Source organism: Lepidochelys kempii, chromosome 8, assembly GCF_965140265.1.
Source record: "Lepidochelys kempii isolate rLepKem1 chromosome 8, rLepKem1.hap2, whole genome shotgun sequence".
Lineage (NCBI taxonomy): Eukaryota > Metazoa > Chordata > Testudines > Cheloniidae > Lepidochelys > Lepidochelys kempii.
Window position 1 is genome coordinate 96,950,856 of NC_133263.1, and position 25,158 is coordinate 96,976,013.

At 42.0% G+C, this 25,158-nt stretch overlaps 1 protein-coding gene across 7 annotated transcripts in view; it reads left to right on the forward strand.

The window, feature by feature from the left end:
* Window positions 1–23,223, forward strand: part of SLC1A7 (solute carrier family 1 member 7) — a 95,146-nt gene extending 71,923 nt beyond the window's left edge. For 5 of the 7 annotated variants that reach the window (XM_073357664.1, XM_073357666.1, XM_073357662.1 and 2 more), the window contains 5 exons: window positions 2,778–3,011; window positions 9,811–10,005; window positions 14,483–14,617; window positions 17,633–17,732; window positions 21,895–23,223. In XM_073357664.1, coding sequence (XP_073213765.1) covers window positions 2,778–3,011; window positions 9,811–10,005; window positions 14,483–14,617; window positions 17,633–17,732; window positions 21,895–22,131 — 901 coding nt within the window. In that variant the 3' untranslated portion in view covers window positions 22,132–23,223. The remainder of the gene's footprint in view (window positions 1–2,777; window positions 3,012–9,810; window positions 10,006–14,482; window positions 14,618–17,632; window positions 17,733–21,894) is intronic. The other 2 variants (XM_073357667.1, XM_073357665.1) reach the window with 2 other exon arrangements.
* Window positions 23,224–25,158: the final 1,935 nt, after the last annotated feature.

Genomic DNA, 25,158 nt, shown 5'->3' on the forward strand with positions numbered 1-25,158 from the left:
GTTAGCCCAGTAGAATTCATCTGTTTTTAGCAGAGCCAGCCACACATCTATACTCATGTCTGTCTCCTATCGAAATAACCCTCAGTTATTGCAAAATTGCTATTCCCCATTCTCGAGCAGCGCAAATCTCTTACCAGTGTAGGTATATCAACACAATAGCAGCGTGGATGTAGTCTGACACAGAAATAGCTATACTGGTAAAGTCATCCCACTACAATCCCAACTGCACTGCTCCATGTCTGGTAACCTTTTTGACAAGGGGTCAGGGTGACTGGAAGTTCACTTGTCTTTAAATGGCCAGTGCATGCTTCATAGCTGCACCTGTGGGGTTACAAGCTACCTAGTGCAAGAGAGAGCATAAATCCTTACCAATAGAAAAAGTATGGCCCACCTTCATTCCCACTCCCAGGTCCCATGCCAAGCACAGCTCAGACAGACCTAGGCATCTGGTTCTCTGTTTTATGCACTTTATACCATAGACCTAGCTGGTTGTAAATGAGCAGATCTGAAGTTAGGTTACTAGAAATATCAATTACTTAGAAGACCCTGAAGAATACGCAAAATTGTAAAAGGTTCCAGGACCTAGAATTTTTCAAATCCTGCCATGGATTAACATTCTAACTTGGGAGGAACATTCCTTGAAAAACAATAGAAATACATCTGTCTAATAGTAGCCTTTAGCACGATAAAATAAATCTTAGGGCATGTCTACAATGCAATTAAAAACCTGCAGCTGGTCCTTGCCAGCTGACTCGGGGTTATGCATTTCAGGATAAGTGGCTGATTAATTGTTGTATAGACATTTGAGCTGCAGCCCGAGCTCTGTGGCCCTCCCACCTCGCAGGGTCCTAGAGCCCAGGTTCCAGCCCAAGCCCAAATGTCTATACTGCAATTAAACAGCCCCTTAGCCTGATCTCCGTAAACCTGAGTCAGCTGGCATGGGCCAGCTGCAGGTGTCTAACTGCAGTGTAGACATACCCTTAGATTCACAACTTGGCTCTTGCATCTCCCATAGCCAGTGGCAGATTAGCCACTGCGTCAACGGGGCCCGTGCCCGGGGCCCACGGACAATTGGGGTGACCCCTTGCCCCAACCCGCTCCGCCTACCGGGCACACCTGCTGGGGAGCGGAGTCGGGGCGCGGGGGCTTGCCCTGCTCCACCTGCCCGGCGCTCCTGCCAGGGAGCAGGGGAAGCCCCCGTGCCCTGATCCCGCTCCCTGGCAGGAGTGCTTTGGGGATGGGGGTGGGGGAAACACGACTGCAGGCGGAAGGGGTGGGGAGGGGCCTCCAATTCCTCTGGTCCAGGGCCCTGCAAAAGCTCAATCCACCTCTGCTCATAGCTTTATCCCTAAAATGCTGCTCTCAATTTCTGGGATGCTGTTGTGTGGTGGTGGTGGGGACGACTTTCAAAATATAGTTGACATTCGCTCTTTACATCAATGTCACTAATTTAAGAATGGCTCTTCAGCACTTTTGTGAACATTCTTAATAATGAGTAAATACTGCTACTACATCATTAATACATTGTAGTTACATAGCACCTTCCATCTGAGGATCTCAAAGTGCTTTGAGGTAAGAAAGGATCACTGCAGCAGCAGCAGCAATGCCCACCTTATAACTTTTAGCCCAGAGATTACAGCACTCACCGGGAATGTGAGAAACCCAGATTCAATTCCCCCCTTTCTGCCGGAGGAGGAGAAAAGATTTGAATGGAGGTCTCCCACCTCGCTCTCAACCCATGACTGTTCCATTGTGGATAAATACTTAAACAGTCATGGGGAGAGAGAGAGAATGACTCTGTAGTCCAGTGGTTAGAGATCCTGGTCCACTCCCCCTGCTCCAGTCACTGTTTCATTATTTATCCACACTGGAACATCTTCAGCAGGAGACACTGTGAGCAACCTCTCCTCCCCAAAACCAGAGTATCCCATAGCTCAGTGGTTAGAGCAGTCTCCTGAGACGTGGCAAACCCCTGTTTAAATCCAGGGAGGAGGGAACTGAACTGGGTCTCTCACATACCAGGTGACTGTGTTAACCCTTGGGCTGTTATAAGGTGGGTACCAGAACCACCTCTTCTTCCTGTTAGGGTCCCATTCAGACTCTATCTGGTAGGCAGGCTTTGAGCATGCCTTCTGGATCAGGTCTTATATGCAACTTAGGTGTCTGAGCGCCTACCTTGTCATGGTCTGTGACTCACACTGGGGCTTGGGCAGGAGATAGGTATCTGGACCCCAAGAGTGAGGCAGCAGTGCATGTGCCCAGAGGCAGAAAAATAGGCACCTAGGGAACTATTACCATGAAAACGTAGGTCCCGAGTGAGTTTAGGCACCTTCAGGACTCAGTGATAGTTTTGTGGGTCACAGTGGAGCCAAAACTGGAACTAAGGCACCTAAGTACCTTTGTGGATCTGGGCCTTAACTACTATGGTGATGGGAACCTTAAAATACATACATTGAGGGAGAGATTAGATATACACTGCTTTATTAACAAATTGTATTTGAGTGTGTTGTGTGTGTCCTACAGGCCAGTCAGTAGAAAACAGTATCATTGCTAATAATTTGATATAAAAACATTTTCCCAGAACTTGTGAATGGAAAAGGAATAAGGGTCCAGTCCTACAAGATGCTCCTATAAACACCCTCCATGCTTATTAAACACTGAATGGTTGAGTCCTAAGTCTGTATTGAAATGAAAGTACAGGAACTTGTTATCTCACTAAATTGTTTGGTGGAAATGATCTGGCTCATAGTGATAAATCTCCCTCTCTCTTCATGTAGGTATTTTCCTTTTGGAATAGTGTTTCTTATTGCTGGCAAGATCTTGGAAATGGATGATCCTACAGCTATTGGGAAGAAGTTGGGCTTTTATGCCATTACTGTGGTTTGTGGTCTGGTGGTTCATGGACTGTTCATTCTGCCAATGATGTACTTCTTTATCACCAAGAAAAACCCCATTGTTTTCATCAGAGGGATTCTTCAAGCCTTGCTAATTGCTCTGGCGACATCATCCAGGTATTAAGCACTGATATTACTAAATACCTCTGAGGTCCTAATTAGAGCTGTCTGAAACTTGGAAGTTCAGGTGCGCAGGAAATGTCAATATTTCAAAATTTGATTTCATTCCAATTCTGGACCCGATGAAAAATGAAATATACCCCCCAGGATCTCAGCAGCTGCTGAGTGAAATTGCTGCTATTTGGTGGGTGACCGCTATGAAACTGACAAGAATCATGTCAGTTTCACTCAGCAGATGCTAGGGCTTCCAGAATCTGTGGTTCAATGTGCTAATTACTGTCAATATTATAAGCATCGTTATCCCCATTCTACCAACGGATAAACAGAGACACAGAGAGGTTAAGTGACTTGCCCAAAGTCACATGGAGAGTCTGTTCCAGAGCTGAGAACAGTACCTAGGAACTTCCATTGTCTCCTGGGCTACCTAGTCTACACTGCATCCATATGTTCCTGAAATCATAATGGTTCCAACTAAAGGCCATAAAAATTAAGGGACTGTCAGCATCTCTATTATAAATTTCATTTTACAGGATGTTTATAAAATTTAATAACTTGCTAACTGAAATATAGTACAGTATATTTTGCACAGTGAAATCAGGAGCAAATTGTGTTTTGGGTGGCTTTATTAGTTCTAATGAAGTTTGAAAGTTTAAGGCTATTTTTTAAGTAGAACAACACATAAAAGTTTGTCGCTTCAGATGCATTTGTATTCCCCAGACTCACAGATGATGATGATCTTACAGTCATAGATCTTAGTGTTGGAAAAGACCTTTCAGGCTCCCTCTCAACACTCTCCCCTGATCCCACTAAGGTTTCCTCAGTCCTGGTTCTGAAAACCTCTAATGCTGGTGAAAACACCTCTCTGGACCATTTATTCCATTACTTAATTCCCCTTAGTCTAAGGACATTTTCTTATCTATTCAACCTGAATTTTTCCCTCTTTAGGACTTGTGTCTCTCATTGTTTTACCTTTCTCAGCTCCAGAAAAAAGTGCCCCTTTCTCTTCTTCCAGTTTGTACTGTAGAAAGATAATGGCATTTTTCACCAGGTTAGAATCCTATACTTACCAAGTGTGGTCTTACCGGGGCTTTATAAAATAGCACAGTTACTTCCTTTGTCATACAATAGATTCTCTTCCTTCACATTTGTGAGTTCATATCCAATGTATTATTCACCTGATCTTTTCTGCATTATTGCTTTCTAAACAGCTATTTCCCCTTTTGATTGAAGCAGGTCATTATTTCTTCCTATGTATGTTACCTTTGGTTTCTCTCATCATCTGTCTGCCTATATCTCTGAGCCCATCAGATCATTCTGCAACTATTAGCTACCTTCTCTGTAGTTTAGTCTCTAGGGTACGGGTTGGTCATGGTATCATGAATTTTTCAAAGTTTCTTTTCTAAAATGTACCAAAATCATAAGTCATAGATATACAGCAAAAGTCAGGCCTGATTTATAGTGACCAAACTACAGACCCAACTGTCTAAACTGTGTTTTGTGTTTACACAGCATTCCTTGATAGTCTGCAATGCCAGTACGGACACAAGCAGAAAATTGTGCACATTCTCAAGTGACTCTGTGCATAGCTTTGTATGCTGCATGTGCAATTGCCCGTTTGCACCAACAGATGCATTTTTCTGCAAGTGCAATGTAGACTTCTTTTTTAAAAAAAATACATTATTTGGTGTTTTTCCTCTTAAATGGTAGCATCTTGTGATGAGATAGTTGAACTTTTCACCTTGGTGATACTGAGAAGAATAGATACTGCATATAACTGAGTTGTTGCCAAAAGAACATGCACAAATAATTGGTTTTGGAAAGTAAAGCTGCTTCTCCTGACAGTCATCACATCTGTATCTGATTAAGTAATACTTGCCACAAAGGCAACAAATTAATATTAATAATACAGGCATTGGATTATCAGATCATTTTAAAGCAGAACAAAAGGTTGGCCTACTAATGTGTCTCTACCATATGTTTCTGCATCAGTGCATGCCTACATCTAATGATAGACAGAACACTGAAAACCACTGGGTGTGGAAAGATTTCTTTAGTTAAAGATCGTAACTATAGAAAAGACATACCATGCACAAAAAGTGAGACAAATCACTCTTGGGAGATTTCCCTGTTCATGTCAAGGGCCAGCTGTTTTCTTTGCCTATTATTATTAGTTATTATGGTAGCTCTTGGAAAACCCACTCAAAGATCAAGGCCACACTGTACAAACACCTAGCAAAGATAGTTTCCATTCCAGCGAGCTTACAATTACAGGTAAACAAGACAGACAAATGGGAGTGGAGGGTGCAGATGGGAAGGATGAAGTTTTTAAATACAGATTATACTGGATAAAGCCATGGCCAAAAAGTAAATTATTCTTCACCTGGCTCTTTATATGTAGCAACGCTAATGTAGACTATGACAAAGCTTAGTGAGTCTCTAGTGGATAATTCATCTTTTTACTGAATTTAGTGTTGGTGAAAGATGATGGAATGATAGACCAGGAGTCTAAATACATCTAGCTAACCCCAGATCCAGTAAAACAAGGCAGTACTAGTGCAAGCCTTCCCACACCAACTCCTTAATTTGCCTTATCTTTGTTTTCCAGGGATCCTTTTTGAGGGTCATTCCCCAAAGCTAATTTAGTTCTTGGCACCTCTGCCAAGACTACAAGTAAGGGTGCCACTTTGTGGAAATGGTGCTGGTAGCATTGGGATGTGAACTCCTGTCCGCTACAGGAACTGTAAGCCACCAAGCAGTCATCTCATTGCAATGATTTTGCTGACCTAAGCATAACTGGAACCCATAACCTGTAAGTGAAGGGTTCTCCATCCAACAATCAGTCCCCATGTGCTGTCCAGTTTTATCACTTTAGATGCCAATGACATACTTGGCATTTGTATGGAAATGTCAAACATATAGGGCAAAATTCTGACTTATTTGCACATATATATCGGTGGAGGACGGAAAGGGCAGAAGTTTCTTTTACCCTCCTCCTCATCCCCCCAAACAGTGCACCCACACAGGACCATAGCACAACATATGCTTGTTTCCTTACGTGTTTGGCAGGGGGTCCCAGTGATATACTAGGTAGCATTCCATAGCCCCAAGAGGGTGTGTGGCCAGCTAGTTTGGGTGGTGATCCCAGGCTCTTAGGCCCTTGGACATTGTTCAGCTTTTGTGACAGGCACTAAGGGAGGCTTGGCTCAGGGAACATCTGTCGCTGTTACCATTCCTCCCCCCAGGCACCTCTCACAGTGTGAAGGACAGAATTTGGCTGATAGATAGAATGCCCCTTGGTTTGATTATAATTTCCCTGGAACATGTAGAAGGTTTTTTTCTCCATAGTCATCTTTCTACAATGTCAGTGAATCAAAGGCAGCGTCTTCTTAATAGTGCATCCCATCAAAAGAACCAGTTCTCTTTTCCTCTGCACACAGCGTAAATAAAATGTGAACATTTCAAGGGGCTTTTTGCTTCTTATGAAACTCTGAAACCTTGGCTTTTGTGCAGTGTAAAGTAAAGACAGATTTAACAAAAGGGAGGTGTAACTTAATTCTAGATTAAGTCAGCTTGTTGACTTTCTGGAGCAATAATAAGAATTAGGATTCATTTGCAAGATAAACAGGCAGGGCTAACCAGCCGAAGAAGGTGCTTTTTCTGTAGAGACTGGCTTTTCTTTTTTTTTTTTTTTTTTTTTTTTTGTGGCCTACTTTAGAGCTTTGCATAACTGAAATATTGGTTTGTATTCAATCCTTGCCACTGTACAATCACCAAAATGGAGTGGGATAAATCTGTAGTTGTTTTGCAATTGCTGGTCGGTAAAACAGTCCTGAGTAGGACAAGATGCCTCCTCTCTTTACTAACGGCTTCAGGAAATTCTGAAGCATATTTAGCTATTCAAAAACAGTGCTTTAGATTTGGCCTCAAGGTATGGGTCAAGTGTTAAAACCTAACAGTTTCCTCAGCATTTGACATTAGACCCCCAAAAGCTGCTTTTACTAATACTCAGTTAGGCCAGGTCTACACCAACAGGTTAGGTCCACACAGCTACATCACTGAGGGGTGTGAAAACTGCTAGATTTGAGTTTCATTGAAAACTGCAAAATTTAGGACAGGCTTTCAGAGATTAGTGATCCTTCTGATTGAACTTGGGCCAACTTTCTTGGGAACCTAGCACAGTCTATGGTTCCTGGTTGAAACCATGCAAAAACTCAGTAGCTGCTTATCATCATATCATATCATATCAGTGGCTTCATAACCTCTTGGACTGAAAATAGGCCCCAAAATTAAAAATTTGGGGTTTTGCTGAGTTTTTGCTTTAATTTTTAGATTTGTTTGAGCCTGAAACTGAAAGCAAAGTTTAAGGATGTGAAACAAGAAGAAAAGGGTCACATAAACCCCACATGAACCAGAATTTTCAAGTTTTATTCTGCTGTCCTGAGTGGGTTACTGTCTGTCTGAATAGCTAGCTTCCCAAACTACCACCTGCATCTCCTAACTGCAAGAGAGCATGTGGGACTTACCTCATCTTTAGTTGGAATTTTTTATTATTTTTAATGTGGCATTTGGTAGATAGTCTGTGTAAGATAAGAAAGAGTCGGGAAGGATTGTTATTCATATGTTGTGCCCTCTGGACGCGTTAAACTATAATAATGTAAAAAACTTTGAAAAAAGAATAAACATTTCCCCCTCCTCTCCATACAAAGAAACACAAGGATTCGTTGTAAAAGAAGCTGTTGAGTTGCAAGAGATGAAGTTTCTATAAAAGAGGTGGATGTCACTGCAGAACTCTAAGTAGCTCAAAAGTGGTAATAATAGATTTTAAGTTAATTATTCATTATTATTAGCAGCTATGCCTATGGTTGAATTGCCTAACACTGTCCATTATAAGATGTTGGTTTCTGTTTTACATTTATATTCCAGTAGCACCTGGAGGCCAACTAGGTCAGGGCCCCATTGTGCTAGGCGCTGTACAAATCTATTACAAGTGATAGACCCTGCCCTGTCTTTTCGATTGAGTTTACAGTCAAAGACATAACTGATGGGTGAGATGAACAAGCAGGACAGGGTAAAGGGCAAGGAAGAGGAGAAGAGAGAACAAAAATAGGATGTGTGCAATTCTTGGCCAATAAGGAGCAGTAATTTCAATTTGCCACCAACCTAGCCATTCTCAGGTTTGTGATTTGATCGCTAGGGATCAAAATGGGTTACAGTTATATGGCTGCTTAGCAGTGTGTGTGAAGTGAACCAGTGGTCTCTGTCTCAGGGTACGTCAACACAAACTGCTATCATAGCACTGCAGCTGCACTGTGGTAGCACTTCAATGCAGACACTGCCTATGCTGCCAAGAGGCAGTAGCTATACTGACAGAAGAATTCATCCAACAACCTAGTGATGAAAATCCACACCCCTGAGCGATGTAGCTGTTCCCAGTGTAGGCCAGCCCTAAATCTTCTCCTTAGTGCACAGCTCTCTCTGTCCCAGCTGGCTTCTCTGGCTGCAGCATCAGCAGAGAGGGTAAGGAATGAGTGGGCACAGACACTCAACTGTACTTTCACTGGTCCACAGAAGTGATCCCACCAGTTCACCATGGTTGAGGAACCTTGCACTTTATTGTATCTGATCTGTGGACAAACAGAGGACTTTAGTCCCCAGGGCTAGTGCTGGTGAAAGATGTCAGATAAATAAATTCACTTGGAGGGTTGGGAGGAGAGAGTTTTGTAGAGTTCAGCTCAAGGAGCAAGGAGCAACCTGTTTTTTAAATAATCCTGTTTACTGTGCAGCCATTATAAATTGTTGCCTAAACAGGTATTTTATTGTTGGTTCGGTGTCAATACTCAGTAGGCACTGGCAATATCTTAAGGGCGTACACTGCCCTCAGTCTGTGTTCAAAACTCCCATTGTTAGTAGGAGCTGAGGCCCTTAAATTTAATAAGCATGGGGGATAGGGGGAGAAATCCTGTGCAGGCACAGGATCAGACTTACATTTTAATAAAACTGCCCTATTTACTGTATGCTTGAAGGGAGATGGGGTGGGCCTGAGACATGTCCTCTATCCCTATTGGAGCCTTGAGGAGATCCTTGCCTTTCTTTGGTTTACATCTTACCCCGCTTCAAAGCTTATCATCAGGGCTATCAACTTTCTGTCTAAGGAGGACGGGATGGAACTTCCTTCCGAAAGTATCAACAGTGAAATTTTGATTCCAGAGGCATCACAACTGAGCTGTATGAGACACTTTCCTTCCTTGACCCTTTGGTGGCTTAACACACAAAATGGCTTCTGCAGCATCTCCAGCCCTTGCTTTCTACCTTTCATAGGTTATAAGGCCAGCAGGAACCATTGTGCTTATCTGGTCTGACCGCCTGCCTAACACAGGCCATAGAACTTTCTGAATAAATCACTGTTTGAACTAGAGCATACCTTTTAGAAAAACATCCAATATTGATTTAAAAATGTGTAGAGCGGGAACTGAACGATTGTCTCTTGTGTAACAGTGCAAAGCAGACTTTGCACATACACGCTCAAGTGCCTTGTGCTCATTAAACACAACTGACCTGCTCTTGCTCTCACAGAAGCCAATGACAAAACTCCCATTATCAGTGAAGCCAGATTGGCCCGATACATAAGCAGACACAGAAGCGAAGATAGGAAATAGGGCTTGAATGGATACAGCATTGAATATGATCTATATGCAGGGGAAGAGAGATGAGTTTGCTGCTTTTAATGTTAGTCCCTGAGGATAAAACAGCTTTCAACATGTGTTTGGTTTTGGTTTTTGTTTTGGATGTTTTGCAGCTCAGCCACATTGCCTATAACTTTCAAGTGCTTGCTGGAGAATAACCATGTTGACAGAAGGATTGCCAGATTTGTGTTGCCTGTTGGGGCCACGATCAACATGGACGGAACTGCCCTCTACGAAGCAGTGGCAGCAATCTTTATTGCTCAAGTAAATAATTATGAGCTGGATTTTGGACAGATTATTACTATAAGGTATAAACAAAAGCCCAGCAACCTTTCCATTTGACTTATTAAATCTGTGACGTTCTCTCCTTTGTGTATCAAGCACATTACTGCGGCTGCAATCTTCAGTTCAAAGCTTCCTGTAAGATCAGGGCCGGTGTGGAGGGAAATCTTATTAGCACTATTAAAATAGACATGAATGGAGAAATATATTGCATTTCAATTTATTAAATTGGCTTTTTTTGTCCTTCGCTTTTTTAGTTGTAGCTCATTCATTTAGGATTACAACTTTGTTGCTAGCAGTGTTTAATTTTTTTCCCTTGAATCCTATACAAAAAAATGAATCCCTCCAAATCCCTGTGCTGTTGGGGATGCACTTCCAGTGCATAGGACGGGGACTATGTAAAGAACACACCAGCGCCTTCCCTCCACAAATAACTTTAAACATTGTAAACTTCAAAGGTAAGCTCCTCAGCAATGAGTTCTGCCCTTTACACCACAGGAGGGCCAGAGCAGCATTCAGGAACCCTAAGTACCGCAGCAGACCAGGGGAGGATCATCAAGTGCAGGCAATATGGAAGACAGCTGTAAGATTGCCTCCCAAGGATCCCTCGCAGGTCTCGATAAAACAGGGGCATGCCGGGCACATCAGGAATGAAGCATGGCAGAGAGATTCCAACTGCATGGCCCATAGGGCAAGCCCAAGGAGGCTGCTGTAATTTACGCCTGCAGGGCTATCTACGTTACAGAATGGGCCTCCTCAGGTTTTAAACATGGCTTCTACTGCTGCTGCTTGTAAGTTCTCACTGGCTAGAGAGCCCTGACTATAGATTCTATATTTTAAATAACTTCTTCTTGAAAATAGTATAACCAATCCTAAATAGAAAAAAAAATTCCAACCAGTTAACTATTGCCAGAATGATTTCACTGCCTGTTAAAGAACGTCTCAGGGAGCGAAACCTGCAGGTTTTCAGCAAGAAACGAATGATTAGAAAAACATTCATATAATAAGTAAGGCCTGACCACATTAGAGATCGACCTACCATCTACCCTCTGACCTCATCACCATCGGATCTGGGCATGTTTACACTGTTGTGGCCTGCACATCTTCAGTTCTAGTGTGTATAAGACCTAAATGACAACAGCAAGAAAGTTTTTTCAATTAGCTTTTTCCCATAACTGGAGTCTGCTTATGAATTAATGGGAAAGTTTGGTCAAACTAGAAAAAAAAAATCAATCTGGCCCATATGAGCTGTTGCCTTCTCACCCTGTACTATAAGTGAGAATGGTCATGTGCAGGGCTATCGATATGTCTACTCAGCTGGGAGAGACAATTCACAGCTCAAATAGCCATACATGTGCTAGCTTTGCTCAAACTAGCGTATGCTAAAAATAGCGTGTGACTGCAATGTGTGTGACAGCGTGCGACTTGGCCTAGTCATCTGAGTGCATTCTTGGCCGACCTCCTGGGTACATATTTGGGTGGCTAGCCCAAGCTGCCTCTCATGATGTCAAGGCCACATTGCTATTTTTAGCACGCCAGCTCGCGCAGAACATGTACATCTATACACAGCAGCTGGGACGTGTGATTCCCAGCTTCTGTGTAGACATACCCTTAGTCTTTGTGATCTATAATTTGGTTACACTTTAATTAGAGATGGGCCCAGAACAAAGATAAAAACAAGTGGTATGTTACAAAAATCATCCAAATGGAAGAGGAAGATGGAAAGGGTGATCTGGAAGATTAGAGAACAAGAAGGATGATGGGAGATGGAAAGAATGTATATTGTAAACTGCTCAGAGCAAAACCATGTCTGCTCATGTGCCAAGCACAGGCTTCATGCCAATAAATAAGGGGATATAAGTAAAGCCAGAGTAGGAGGAAAGGGACAAAGGAAGATTAAAAACAAATCAAAGAGAGGAGGGAAATCAAGGGTAGAATGGAAGGAAAGAGAGGGAGAAAACAGATTGTTAACAGTGATCGGCCCCACACCAAAATCTAATCTTGAATTCCACCACTGAATCTAAACATCTTCGGTCTAAGATGGGACAAACCCTCTCTAGATTTAGCTGCTCCCACGCTGGGAGATTTGAAATCTGGATCCAAACCTGAACATTCCCAAATTTCAGGATGTTCTGGTTTGAATTTTTTTTTTTTTTTTTGTCTCAGCCTGTTATGAAGATAGGTTTGAGGGGGATCGAGATCTGGTACTAAGATTGCAAGGGCTTGTTGAGGCCCATCTCTGTAGAAGTGAAAGAACTAAAGACACTCTCCTAACCTTGCCAATTTCCTTTTAATGTAATTATGCCAACAAACATCTCTATTTGGGACCATTGTTTAGTGGCTGAATTTGTGAAGTTGGCCTGAAAAGTAGCATGAGCAACAGCAGAATTCCCTGATCTTACTAATTAAGGGCCCTATACTTGCTCCCAGGTAAGTCATTGGTAGTTTTACCACTGACTTTAATGGGAGCAGTAGCAGGTCTAAATCCTGGTTGGCAACCGAGTCAGAGGTTCTGTTCTGAAATAGTTTGGTGTCCAGGGAACCGTTAACATTCACCACTGAATTTCATTTCCATTTCGTACATTGAGATGACATTCCTTTCTGTTTAGGCTAGGCACACCACCATGGTATCCAAATGCCACACAAGCTTTAATTTTTTTCCATTTGCTTATAAATCTAAATTTTCACTCTCCCTCTACCCACATAAGGAATTTATTTATGTATTGTGGGAAAGCTAAGACTCCTAGGTTCTTTTTATTATAGCGCCATGGATTCATTGTGTGGGTTTGAGTAAGTCAATGAACATCTCTGTACCACAGTGTCCTCATTGGAAAATAGGGATAACAACAGTTTGAGGCTTAACTAATGTTTGTAAAGAATTTTGAAATCATGGGATGACAGGTACTGTATAAATGCAAATGGTTATTACTTCCTATTTTCTTTAGTAAGTCACCCACTTACTGTCTTTATATTTATGTTTTGTCTTTTCTAGTAGCTGGCCTAACTCTCTTCCTCCTATCTACCTCTTTCCATCTGTCAATCTACCCAATCATTTATGCTCCTAGAAAAGGGAATCCATTTTCCAAAAGAGCACTAATTAAATAGAACACTGAACAAGTATGTAGTAGAGAGCTTAAGCCTGCATGGAAACTAATATTTGTATCAGAGATGGTCTCAAACTAGAATCCTGATCTAAGACTCCCCCCACTGAACATGGGGAAGAGGAACTCAAAATGGTACCCTCAATCTGAAAACACCTAAGCTTTGTCTCACCTAGATCATGATCCAAACACTCTGACTCAGTCCCATTTCTTATTTGAAGTCAGACATTTGGTTCAATACTCAGTGTCAAATAAAAATGAAATTTTTCAGTTCATTCATTCACTATTTGTATTGCGGTAGAGCCTAGAGTCCCCAGCCAAGATTGGAGACTGGCACCCATTGTGCTAAATACTGTACAAAGACGTAGTGAACGGCAGTCCTTGTTCTGAGGATCTTACAGACTAAGTAGATGAGGCAGGCAAAGGGTAGGAGACAGGAAATATTATTATCATCCCTGTTTTACAGATGAGGAACTGAGGGATATAGAAACTAAGTGACTTGCCCAAGGTCACACAGGAAGCCTGTGGCAGAGACAAACTGAATCCAGTGGTCTTGAGTTCCAGCCTAATTCCTTAATCACAAAACTATCCTCTCTTTTCCAGAGGATGGAATTTATGTCTGCCAGGTCCCCCTGCCCTCTTCCTGCCTGGCTGAAAAATACGAGAATCAAACAGGAGTAGTGCTTTGGTTTCTATTTTCCAGAAACATAAGAGAAGGATGAAATCATTCATGCTTGCTTCATACTTAGACCCAAATAGATGAAACCAGGATCTAGGATGAGATCCTCACCCCTACTCCCGTTCATATATGCTGGCTAGAAGGGCTAGAACAGCATAAAAGGACTGGCAGAGGAGGATTCCCTTGGTGCAGGAACTACAGACATCATCTATTAGGTTTGTTCCAAGGACCTCCTTGCAAGCCTTGACATAGGTTTTACACTGAGGGTGGGTGTGTATCAACTTCAAGTCTGCAGTATGCAGCATTGAAGAGATTCTGGGGACAGGCTGACATCATTGAGACAGGCCCCCACAACTGTTTAAATTACACTGAAGGCTGCAAAGCAGCCTAGAATCAGGAGGGTGCAAAAGTAGCTTAAAGCCACTTTAGCTGCCGTCCCTTCCCTTAAGGTCAGAAGTTCTGTGCCATGACTTAGAGGCGCAGTGCAGAATCTTACCACTGGAGCTCACCCACTTGGCTATAGGCATAAAAAGATGAAAATGTAGCAGGCTAATGTGTCCCATTCTAGCCATCTGGCTGATTTCTAATAGTTCATCAACTCCTGTTGCAGTGGCTTGTACGTGAGTGATTCTGGTCCAGAAACAGTCATGTAGAGATACTTTGTGTTATTGCCAGCCGTGTGATGTGGCTGTAAAATCTTATTGTTCCTCTTCTTGTTTAAAGTATCACAGCAACAGCTGCCAGCATAGGTGCTGCAGGGATCCCACAAGCTGGCCTTGTGACTATGGTCATTGTTCTGACATCAGTTGGGCTGCCTACAGATGACATCACTTTAATTATTGCAGTTGACTGGGCATTGTAAGTAACTTAGTGTCTGAACCTTCCTTCCATCTGCAAATCAAGTTGTTGTTCTGTACTCTGCATGTCAATCCATAGACGCTTAGGGTGTCACAGCTGTCACTTCTGCACATCATAATCACTGGGAACTTCACAGAGGCAACAGGGATAGAACTTGAGAAGGCACCCAAACTAACAGAGACTCCTCATTAGCAGTATAGTGTCTGTGGCCAGAGCGAGCTGAATTAATAACAAATTATTTATTTTGAATTTCAGCTCTTTCTTTGTGAATTGCCCATGAGCAGATTTAAACTTTCATATCCTTCATTATTCAAAACTGTTCAAGTTTTTGGTATCTAGATTATGAGCAGTTCAGGTCTTAGCTCTGATAATGCACAGGCCAGGTCTACAGAGATAATCTAAACAGTTAAGCATTTTATCAGTTAACTCAACTGTTGGCATTCATGTTCAGACATGATAACATTTTGCAGTGTAGATGAGGCCATAGTTGGGCAGTTCTGATTATATCCAGTAGATATAATACCCTCTCTCTCTTTACAATAGCTGCTTTTCTTTTATTCTAAGTAAGTCCTACAATCTTACATTTCTTCATGATTCCTCTAAATACAGTAAAGATCCATTGCACAAGATGCTACAAAAGTGCAATTACAAGTTCACTGTATTTTATTTAAACTTACCACACTGAAAGTACTTTATGAAGTATTTGGGGGGGAAAAAGTTGGGCTTGTGGCCTTTTTTGTTTCTGTAGGAGGCTTAGACAACCTGAAGGTTGAGTATTTTTTTAAGTTTATTTTTTACTTTCAAAAATATCAGGAATGTGAAGTCTGGCTTTTCTTGGTTTTGCTGGAGAACTTCTGGGATGTTTCTGGGATGTTTATTGTGACCTCTAACCTTTAAAGGGCAAGGGTGTTGAATCTATAACAAAGCCATTCTTTAACAGATAACAAAGCTCAACAAAAACAAGGTGTTTAAACACACTGACTAAAAAGCTCTTCCCGTCTCAATTACTCGGCTCTGACTCAATACTTGTAAAGTCACCATTTCACTATTTGTCTTGTCATCAGAGCCTTTCAGCTTAGACAAGCCTTGAATTTCTAGTGTAAAACCAGCAGAAATTTAAAAACAACAACAAAAAACCACTTCAGGCTCTATAAAAAGATCAAAGAAGGTTGCATGCCCAATTTTTTTCTTTTGCAGGTCACCTTGAGTGAGAAGGGCATACTTACATTTCTTGGACTAGTGCTTGGCAGTTTCATAAACCTATAGCTGCAGAGTGAACTGATCTGTCTATACTGTGGCTAGCTTTACAAATATTTTCATCATTACGTTTGGGGGTAGAAAAATATAAAGTTGCTTAAATGATCTGATAGAATTGAAATCTCCATTACAATGCATTAGTTGTATTGCTTGTAGAACAACTCATTTAGGTAACCTTAGTGGGTACGTGAATTTAATAATTTTATCCAGTTCCCAAGGAAAAACATACACACACTTCTTACCTACTTCGTTAAAATGTTGAGTACAAGTTTTGTATCTGATTATATATAACTGTACCCTCTTATCAGACCCCAAAATAGCTTCTTCCCACTCAAAGCTGCCTCTAGGCAGAGCCCAAAGCTAACCATCTAACATGTCTCTCCAAGAGTCAAAACTTGTTCACAAGCTAAGAAAAACCTTGTAAAATTATAACAGCACCTCCTGCAAACACCTGCTGTAACTATATTTTTGCTTTTTACTTTTACTTGTGAAGATCTTCATCAAAGCAGAGTCAAAAGCAGTAAGTTAAGGCTAAGAGGGATAGATACATCTAGGTCCAGATTTTCAAGTGCAGTAAACATGCAATTTTCATGTGTAGTTACTGTAACTGTATATGTAATTTGGATAACTGCATGGAGGTGCATCTAATTAGGCATGTAAATATACTTGCAAATTAGGCATGCATACAGTGTATGAAAAGTCTGGCCCATAGAGTTTAAATCCACTGTGTTCTAGATGCTTTGAAATCTGAGTAGTACGATATTGAACCTTCATTCACTTTTATAAGCCAAACAGCTGAATGATTCTGAATCTCAGTTTTATTATACAAATTCATAAATTAAGTTACACTGAAAACTTTATCATATTGGTGTTTCACACACAAAAGGATACAGTTAGTTTGAAATACATGCAGCGTAGCTGTAGCCATATTGATTCCAGGATCTGAACGAAACAAGGTGGGAGAAGTATTACCACACCTACCTTGTCTCTCTAACTTGAAATATTGTCAACTGGAAATAATGTATTAAAAGTAGTTTCAGATACTACCCTTGTCCGTGAGTCCCATCAATATTTGTGGTTTTACAATCCATTTTCTAAAAATATTTTTTTCTTATAACAAGGGGAAACAGACTGATTAACTGACTAAACAGGGAGAACACTGAAGTTGGTCCCAGGATATGAGAATCATGAAATCTATTATACAGATGTTGTCAAATGCACAAAGTCAATAAACTGAAAATATTCTCTCTCATTTCTTTCTGTCCTAGTCTTAAGTGTTACTTGTAACGATAGCAGGTAAAGTGTTTTCAGACAGGAGTGTGATATAAGTTGACTGTTTCCTGTTAATTTGATATTGCCAGGAAAGCACTGTTATTTGGGTATGTTGTTCTGGAAGACTGCAGACTCTGCTACACACAGTGATCTCCTTAACCAGCATTCTGGTTGCTGTGATTCTTCATTTATCAGGGACCTGCAAGATATTGATTGCCCTCAACTCACTTGAGTTGAGGAACTTGACATTTTGCAGGATCAGTCCCCAAATCAGACAATATTCTGAGTTTTTAATATCTAAATACTCAAATACAAAACTATGAACAGAGGCAAATAGCTTACAGACTATGGAGAAAACAGCAATGATTATTCTTGAGTTGATTTTTTCTAAATATTTAAATTGTTGAATCAGTAAGTACCTGTTGCAGGTATGACTATTTCCAAGACAGAGCACCTGTCACCTAACACCACTGTTTTGTTTGTCAGAGACAGATTTAGAACAATGATCAACGTCTTGGGAGATGCCCTAGCTGCTGGAATCATGGCTCATGTCTGCAGAAAGGAGTTCACCAAGGATGGTGATGAGGTAAGAACAAAACAAAATGAGTCAGTCTGGAGCAATGAACTCCTTGTCAGTATAAAAATATTTTAAACATCAACATCTCACATTCATTTATTCTGGATGAAATTTATATTAATGGAAAGAACAAAATTAGGCTATGGATCAAAATTCAAACGTAGGTAATATTTGTAGCATTAGTGTAAAGGATTTACCTTTTTTAGGACAGTACGGACGATATGTTATGGAGTCTAAACAATTGATTGTTGCCCTTTAATGAGGGTGATATTTTAAACTCTGGGGGTGGGAATAGGCGGTATCTCCAAATATAGGATAGCAGTTAGACTTCATCACTGTGCACCATCACCTAACTAAGCAGGTAGCGTCAGAGTCATGGCTTTTTAAAGTCAGTCCCAGGAGTATGACCATACAGTGCAAGGTATTTGTTTGAATAATAGTAGAGAGCCCAGAACACTATGTTGTGGGCTCTGTAGCACATTGCACAAAATGCCATGTGCCTCGGGTGACCAGACAGCAAGTGTGAAAAATCAGGACGGGGTTGGGGGGTAATAGGAGACTATATAAGAAAAAGACACAAAAACTGGGACTGTCCCTATAAAATCAGGACATCTGGTCATCCTACACGTGCCACACGTAGGACCCTCAGGAATATGTATTAAATGGGGTCGGGGTGTAAACAGAGCTCTACAGAAGTTTTTTCCATGAAATTTTATCCATAAAATTTCTCTTTCCATTTTGGGTGAGTTCACAACTCCCAACATTTTGCTTTCTTGTGAAGTTTTGGGACAATGCTTTTTTTAGTATCAGATCATGCAAAAAGCCCACTCTCGCACAAAAAAAATCAGATTATGAAATTGTGATCTGAAGCAAGATGGCAACCATCTTTGTGCATGTACAGAAAAGGGCAAATGAAGAATATGTTCATGATCACAGTGAATATTGTAGCACAGCTCACAACACCCACTGCTAAAATAATCTTCCTCCCTCCACCACTGTGAACATGTCACTCCCCTCTAACATCCCTCCACTGGCATCTTCACACCTTCTACATCGCACGCAAGCCCCTGCTTACATCTCTGCTTTTCTTTCCTCTTACTTCTTCTCACATTCCCTGTGCTCCACTCCCCTTGTTTCCTTCTCCCACTCTTCTCTTGGTGTTTTCTTCCATGCCTCACTTTACACCTGGAACTCCCACTCCTGGTGCAAAAGGTGACCCCTCTTCATTCAAATCCCTTTCTAAAACAGATTTCTTGCACTAGCCCTATTGCTGCTAGTCCACCTAAGTGTTAGTCCCCAATCACTTCTGTTAATTGGAGTGACCCCAATAAACTTTCTCTGCTCAGCCCGTACAGCTTGTAACTAAGTGTTTCTCTCTCACTCTCCATGGGGCAGGACTGTCTTTTTCTAGGTCTTGCATAGCATCCAGCTCATGCAGAGCTTAACTAAATAATAGTAATAAGAATAGTAAATTATTATTGATCATTTCTCCCGTTTTACTGCCCAGTCTTTCTGGTGAATCCCATTGTCACTGCTTGATATGATGTGCTCAGAACATTCAAACTTTCATGTTTTGTTAGGTAGGGTCTTATATTGAGAGGTGCTCAGCAACTCTCAACTCCCATTGATCACAGGACGGAGCCCTTAAAACCTTGGGTAAACTAGGAGTCTTGTTTAAGCATACAGACTAACAGAAAAATATTTAATCAATTATAAGGCCAGAAACTAACATTATGATCATGTCGTCTGACCTTCTGCATAATACAGGACTCCTGGCATTTTATTACTGTATTTAGTACTATTAGTTTCCTTTGGAGGAAGATTCTTGAAACTCTGTCCTGGAGCATAGCGTTTCATTCAAAAATATAACCCAATCCCCCTAAAGGATTGTAAACTTGTTTGCAGGGAGATTTATTTTCTAGTTGGCACTCAATAACCATTTTAAAACATACCATTAGTCGTCTTTATGTTTTGGCTGCACATTTAGTGTAGTTAGTCAAATATACCCAAAAGGCAGATAGTCTCAGCTGCAAGCCCACCTCCTTCCTCTGCCAATATTTGCGTATTGTTTTCCCTATCAGACCATCTTGGTTTCTATTTTAAGGATATTTCAACACATTACTTGTGAAATCAATCAATAAAATCCTCTTTTCCTTTGAAACAGCACAGAGGGCAAAAACGTACGTTAGCTCAGAGGTCTAGATGATAGGTTGGTAAAAGGAAGGCAAGGAGGTGCCAAAGCATAGATAGACCAATGGTCTGTTCAGTCTGGTGTCTTGGCTCAGCAGTAGCCTCTACATCAGAAGTAGGCAAACTATGGCCCACTGGCCACATCCGGCCCACGGGACCCTCCTGCCCAGCCCCTGAGCTCCTGGCCCTGGAGGTTAGCCCCCAGCCCCTCCCCTGCTGTTCCCCCTCCCCCGCAGCCTCAGCTCACTGCGCCGCCAGCGCGATGCTCTGGGCAGCAGGGCTGTGAGCTCCTGCCGGGCAGCGCAGCTGCAGAATCGCCAGCCACCAGTGCTCCAGGCAGTGCAGTAAGGGGGAAGGGAGCGGGGGGGGGGGTTTGGATAGAGGGCAGGGAAGTTTGGGGTGGTGGTCAGCGGGCGGGGGTGTAGATAGGGGTCGCAGCGGTCAGAGGGCAGGGAACAGGGGGTTTGAATGGGGGTAGGGGTCCCAGCAGGGCAGTCAGGAAGGAGGGGGGGGTTGGATGGGGCAGCAGGGGCAGTCAGGGGCAGGGGTTCCAGGGGCAGACAGGGAGAAGGGGTGGTTGGATGGGACAGGGGTCCTGGGGGGCGGGGGGGAAGTCAGGAATGAGAGGAGGGTTTGGCTGGTGCAGCAGGGGGCAGTCAGGGGTGGGGGCTCTGGGGGCAGTCAGGGAGCGGGAGGGTTGGATGGGGCAGGAGTCATAGAATATCAGGGTTGGAAGGGACCTCAGGAGGTCATCTAGTCCAACCCCCTGCTCAAAGCAAGACCAATCTCCAATTTTTGCCCCAGATTTCTAAGTGGCCCCCTCAAGGATTGAACTCACAAACCTGGGTTTAGCAGGCCAATGCTCAAACCACTGAGCTATCCCTCCCCCCAAAGGAGTACTTGCGGCACCTTAGAGACTAACCAATTTATTTGAGCATGAGCTTTCGTGAGCTACAGCTCACTTCATCGGATGCATACCGTGGAAACTGCAGAAGAGTCCCGGGGGGGGGGGGGGGCATCAGGGAGTGAGAAGCAGGAGGGGCGTCGGATGGGGGCGGGGTCCGGGCCACACCTTGCTGTTTGGGGAGGCACAGCCTCCCCTAACCGGCCCTCCATACAATTTCGGAAACCCGATGTGGCCCTCAGACCAAAAAGTTTGCCCGCCACTGCTCTACATTATGCTTCAGAGAAAGACAAAACCCCTCATAGCATCAGTAGTCAATAAGGAGGAGCCCCATGATAATGCAGTATTGTACATGACTCCATCTGGCCCAGAAACATTAGGATTTGTAGCCCTTGTAACTTGGTAGTCTAACTAACTGTGGGCGTTTTTCCTACTCATCTCTTTTGAGGATCTTACTAAATTATTTGCTTTGATCAAATCCTGTGACAATGAACACTGATTGCAGGTTGATTATAATGTTTCATAAGTAGTTTTTCCTTTTTTCTTCCTTGCATTTGTTTACATTTAAGTTTCTTAGCTGTCTCTTGTTCATGCAGGAAGGAATAAAGAGCCAGATTTTTAAAGGTATTTAGGCACCTAACGATGCAGATAGGTACCTAGTGGGATTTTCAATCTGCATCTTTAGGTGCCTAAATACCTTTAAAAATTGGGCCCAGGGTGAATATAAATAGACACTCACTTAGCCATTCATCCCCTTTCTAAACAAAGGGAGATATACTGCCTTGAAGAATGGTTGAACTTCCAGTGATAACAACAGTTCTGCTGACGGACCAAGGGCCAGATTTACTAAAGTATTTAGGTGCCCAAAGATGCAGATAGGCACTTTTCCCCAACCCTCCTAGTTGCCGATGCAGGTTAGGCACCTAACTCCCATTGACTTTCACTGGGAATTAGGTGTCCAACCTGCATAGGCATTTTTTGCCAGATAGGCATCTAGTGCAACTGCATCATTAGGATGGGATTCATTGCCTGTGTTTAGCAGTGATAATATGCAGCATCTTGCTGTTTCCCACATAGGTGCCATTGATCTGTGAACCTAAACCCATCAGCATTCATCAAATCATGGCTTACCAGAGAAATGGTTGTGTGAAGAACATGAGTGAGTCTCGTGGACCAGAAACAGTGAAAGCGTTTCAGCACCATATACCTATACAAGTGGAGCAAGAACTAAACCCAGCGGGGAACCACACAAAGAAATCCAACAGTAAAGACCACTGCACTATTGAAATCAATGAACTGGAAACAAATGTGTAATTGCTACGTTTGATGGTATCTGATACCCAGTGACCTGGTACCCAATCACTACCTCACAGCTGGAGAGAGGACTCTGTCTTATATGGAAAAAAATGTGGAGTTATGGTCAGCATGCTTGTACCGGAGCTAGGAGATGAGCTGTGATCAGAAAAGATACAAGGGGCTTGAAAGAGATCAGGGGCTTCTTTAGGGGGATGATTTTAATACTGGGAAATTAACCAATGGACAACTTTGGTTCTCTCTGGGCAAACTGATTTGATTCCAGTATAGTATCTGACACTCCTTTTTTGCTTTGGCTTTTTTATTTAACCCCTTTTTAATTATTTCTGACAAAAGCCTTTTTTTTGCATCTCACTAATTACGAACATGGCATTTATGTAGATGTATTGCTGCCAGAAACTAATTCGCAAAACATACTAAAAGTGTGCTAATTTCATCTTCTCTTCTACTCCTTAAACAAAGAGTTTTTGTTTAGTTTTAGAATAGCACTAAGAAAATTGCACTGATCTCAAGAGGCAAATTTGTAACTAATAATGCCACAAACTGAAAGCAGAGCAAAATATTTATCTGCAAGAAAACACATTCAAAAAGCTATTCTGTTATACACACTTCAAAGACAGGCATCAAACTGCAATATATTGTTCAAAGATGTCTAGATTCTTGCAAAGGACATTTTGCCTTCTAAGTGCCAGATCCACACAGAAATTTGTAAAAATCTATCTCTGCAGTAGAATCAGTACAATATACCTGCAATGGCAGAACCATGCAAGCCCTAACACATAAGCATTGGTGCTAAAGAGTGTTCACTGTTCTCTCCTTTTATTTAGAGATTGTTCCACTGTATATGTGTAAGCTCAGTGCTCAAAGCTCTTGACGAATACGCTTCATTCCAAGGGCAGAATAAACACAGACTGGAATCCAATGCAGATGAGTAATATTTGGGTTTTGTAGGGAGTTTGCTGTGGAAACTGGCTTTTTATTTTTCATTATACCATGGGTTGGACTATACTGAATGTTGTCTCTTTTTTCAGCCATCTACTGAATCTTCGGTTACAGTAAATTCTGTTGGGTGTGTTACCAATGTTTGCAATGAAGAACATTTTTAAATAAACCTGATGTTGTGAAAATAGGCTAATGTATTCTTACTACTCTGTTCAAAGCTGGGCTGGGGGGACGGCATGATGTGCTCAGAACATTCAAACTTCCATGTTTTGTTAGGTAGATCTTGGGGGGAAAGGATTTGTGTAAGGATACAAAACCAGGTAGGTACAAAGAACACAAACTATTTCCTGCCAAATACCTGTGTATTTTGTTATTGTTATGCCTGCCACATCAGTTCCTGAAAGTCCTTAGCTGGTGCTATAAAATATTGCTGAATGTTAAGGTGTCTTCTGTGGGAAAATATATGAAATGAATTTAAACCGTCTATTCAGAGAGGGCAATTTATTCAGCACTTGCCAAAAGCAGGGGCTTGCAAAGGGGCAGGGGGAAGCAAGGGCATGCCCCTCCCCCACAATAATCGGCAGGGGCACAGAACTCCATTTCACAAATAATTAAAGAGTAGTTTCAAATATGCAAAGCAAACAATTCCTGAACAAGCCCTAGAATAGAACTGATTCATCCAAACTTATCAGAAAATGCCTATGCATAATGAATACATTTGCAGAAATCAGGATCAGATGAGGAACAGTTCACTAAACCAAAAATGACGCTAAATTATAACCACCGTCAGATCTGATTCTCCACTGCCTTGCTCCTTGTGTAGTCATTTATATCTGTGCAAGCCTCAAGCTGTAAAATCCTTTCATTCTGAACTGGTAGCTTTTTACACCTACTTTGTGCAGGTGTAAATGACTGCAAAAGGGGCAGGGCAGACCCAATGTTTTTAATGAATAGTTCAGTCATATGGTACCTTAGACAGGTCTGCCCACACACCTTGATTCCAAGGTGCCATGGACTGCCAGCTAAAAAGTACCATCAGGGTGCCAGCCAGCAAAGCCATATGCTACTTTTTGGCCTTGTCTACACAGTACATTAGTGCGCAAGACAAGCTGGCATGCACTAGAATTTATACTGCAGCTCGTGAGTACTAATTGGCCCATGTGGGTGCTGTTGTTTCAAACTTCAAATTAAGTGCATGAGGGAATGTTTAGTGCACACCAGCAGGGTCCATGCAGGCTGGTTAGTGCATGATATGCTGATGCACAGTAGACTTTATACCCCAGCTAGTGTCCACTGAGACACCATATAGACAAGTCCTTAGTCAAATGGTAAGATCTATGAAGGACTGCAAACCCACACTGCCTGCCCTCAGCCTTCTTTCCTAATCTATCTTCTAGGTATATATAGGACACCATGCATCATAATATCTAGGTGTAGTTTCTTACCCTATGATGTCAGGATGGCTCTTGGACTATACACATAGTATATCACTACACATCACTATATGCCTCCCATCATTAAGGCAGCTAGGTGTCTGATGCAAGTTTCCAAAAAAGATGTCCTAATTAGGATCCTACAGTTGTGAACTCAGCTCCCCACATTTAAAAATATTGTTTTAAACCTTCCTTTGTTCAAATTATCAACACAAAAGTCAAAACAAGACTCAAGACTAGATGTCCTCTTGGTGGTCATGGTGCTTCAAAAGATAGGTATCAATATCAGACACACGCAATATCAAACTCTGTGCAGGAGATCCATCTATTTGCTTCCTGGAACAGTCGCAGCAAATGTTAAGATCTTAACCTGAATGCCTCCATGAGTTTAGAGGTATGGCAGCTCGTAAGAGTGTAATGAGGCCTCAAGAGACCCAAATCAATCCTAGCATTAGAAAATGGTATAATTTCCACAAAATACACCTCTCAGAAGGAAAAGCTTTCTCACTCAGAGGAAGAAGCCAGTGGTCCTGAGTGAGTCTTGCTTATCTAATGAATATCTTTAATCCTACATAATGGTTTACCTTCTCTCACCATCTTTTGGTGGTGGGTCATGGGGAAGTCTTAGATATGAAATTGCAAAATGGAAACA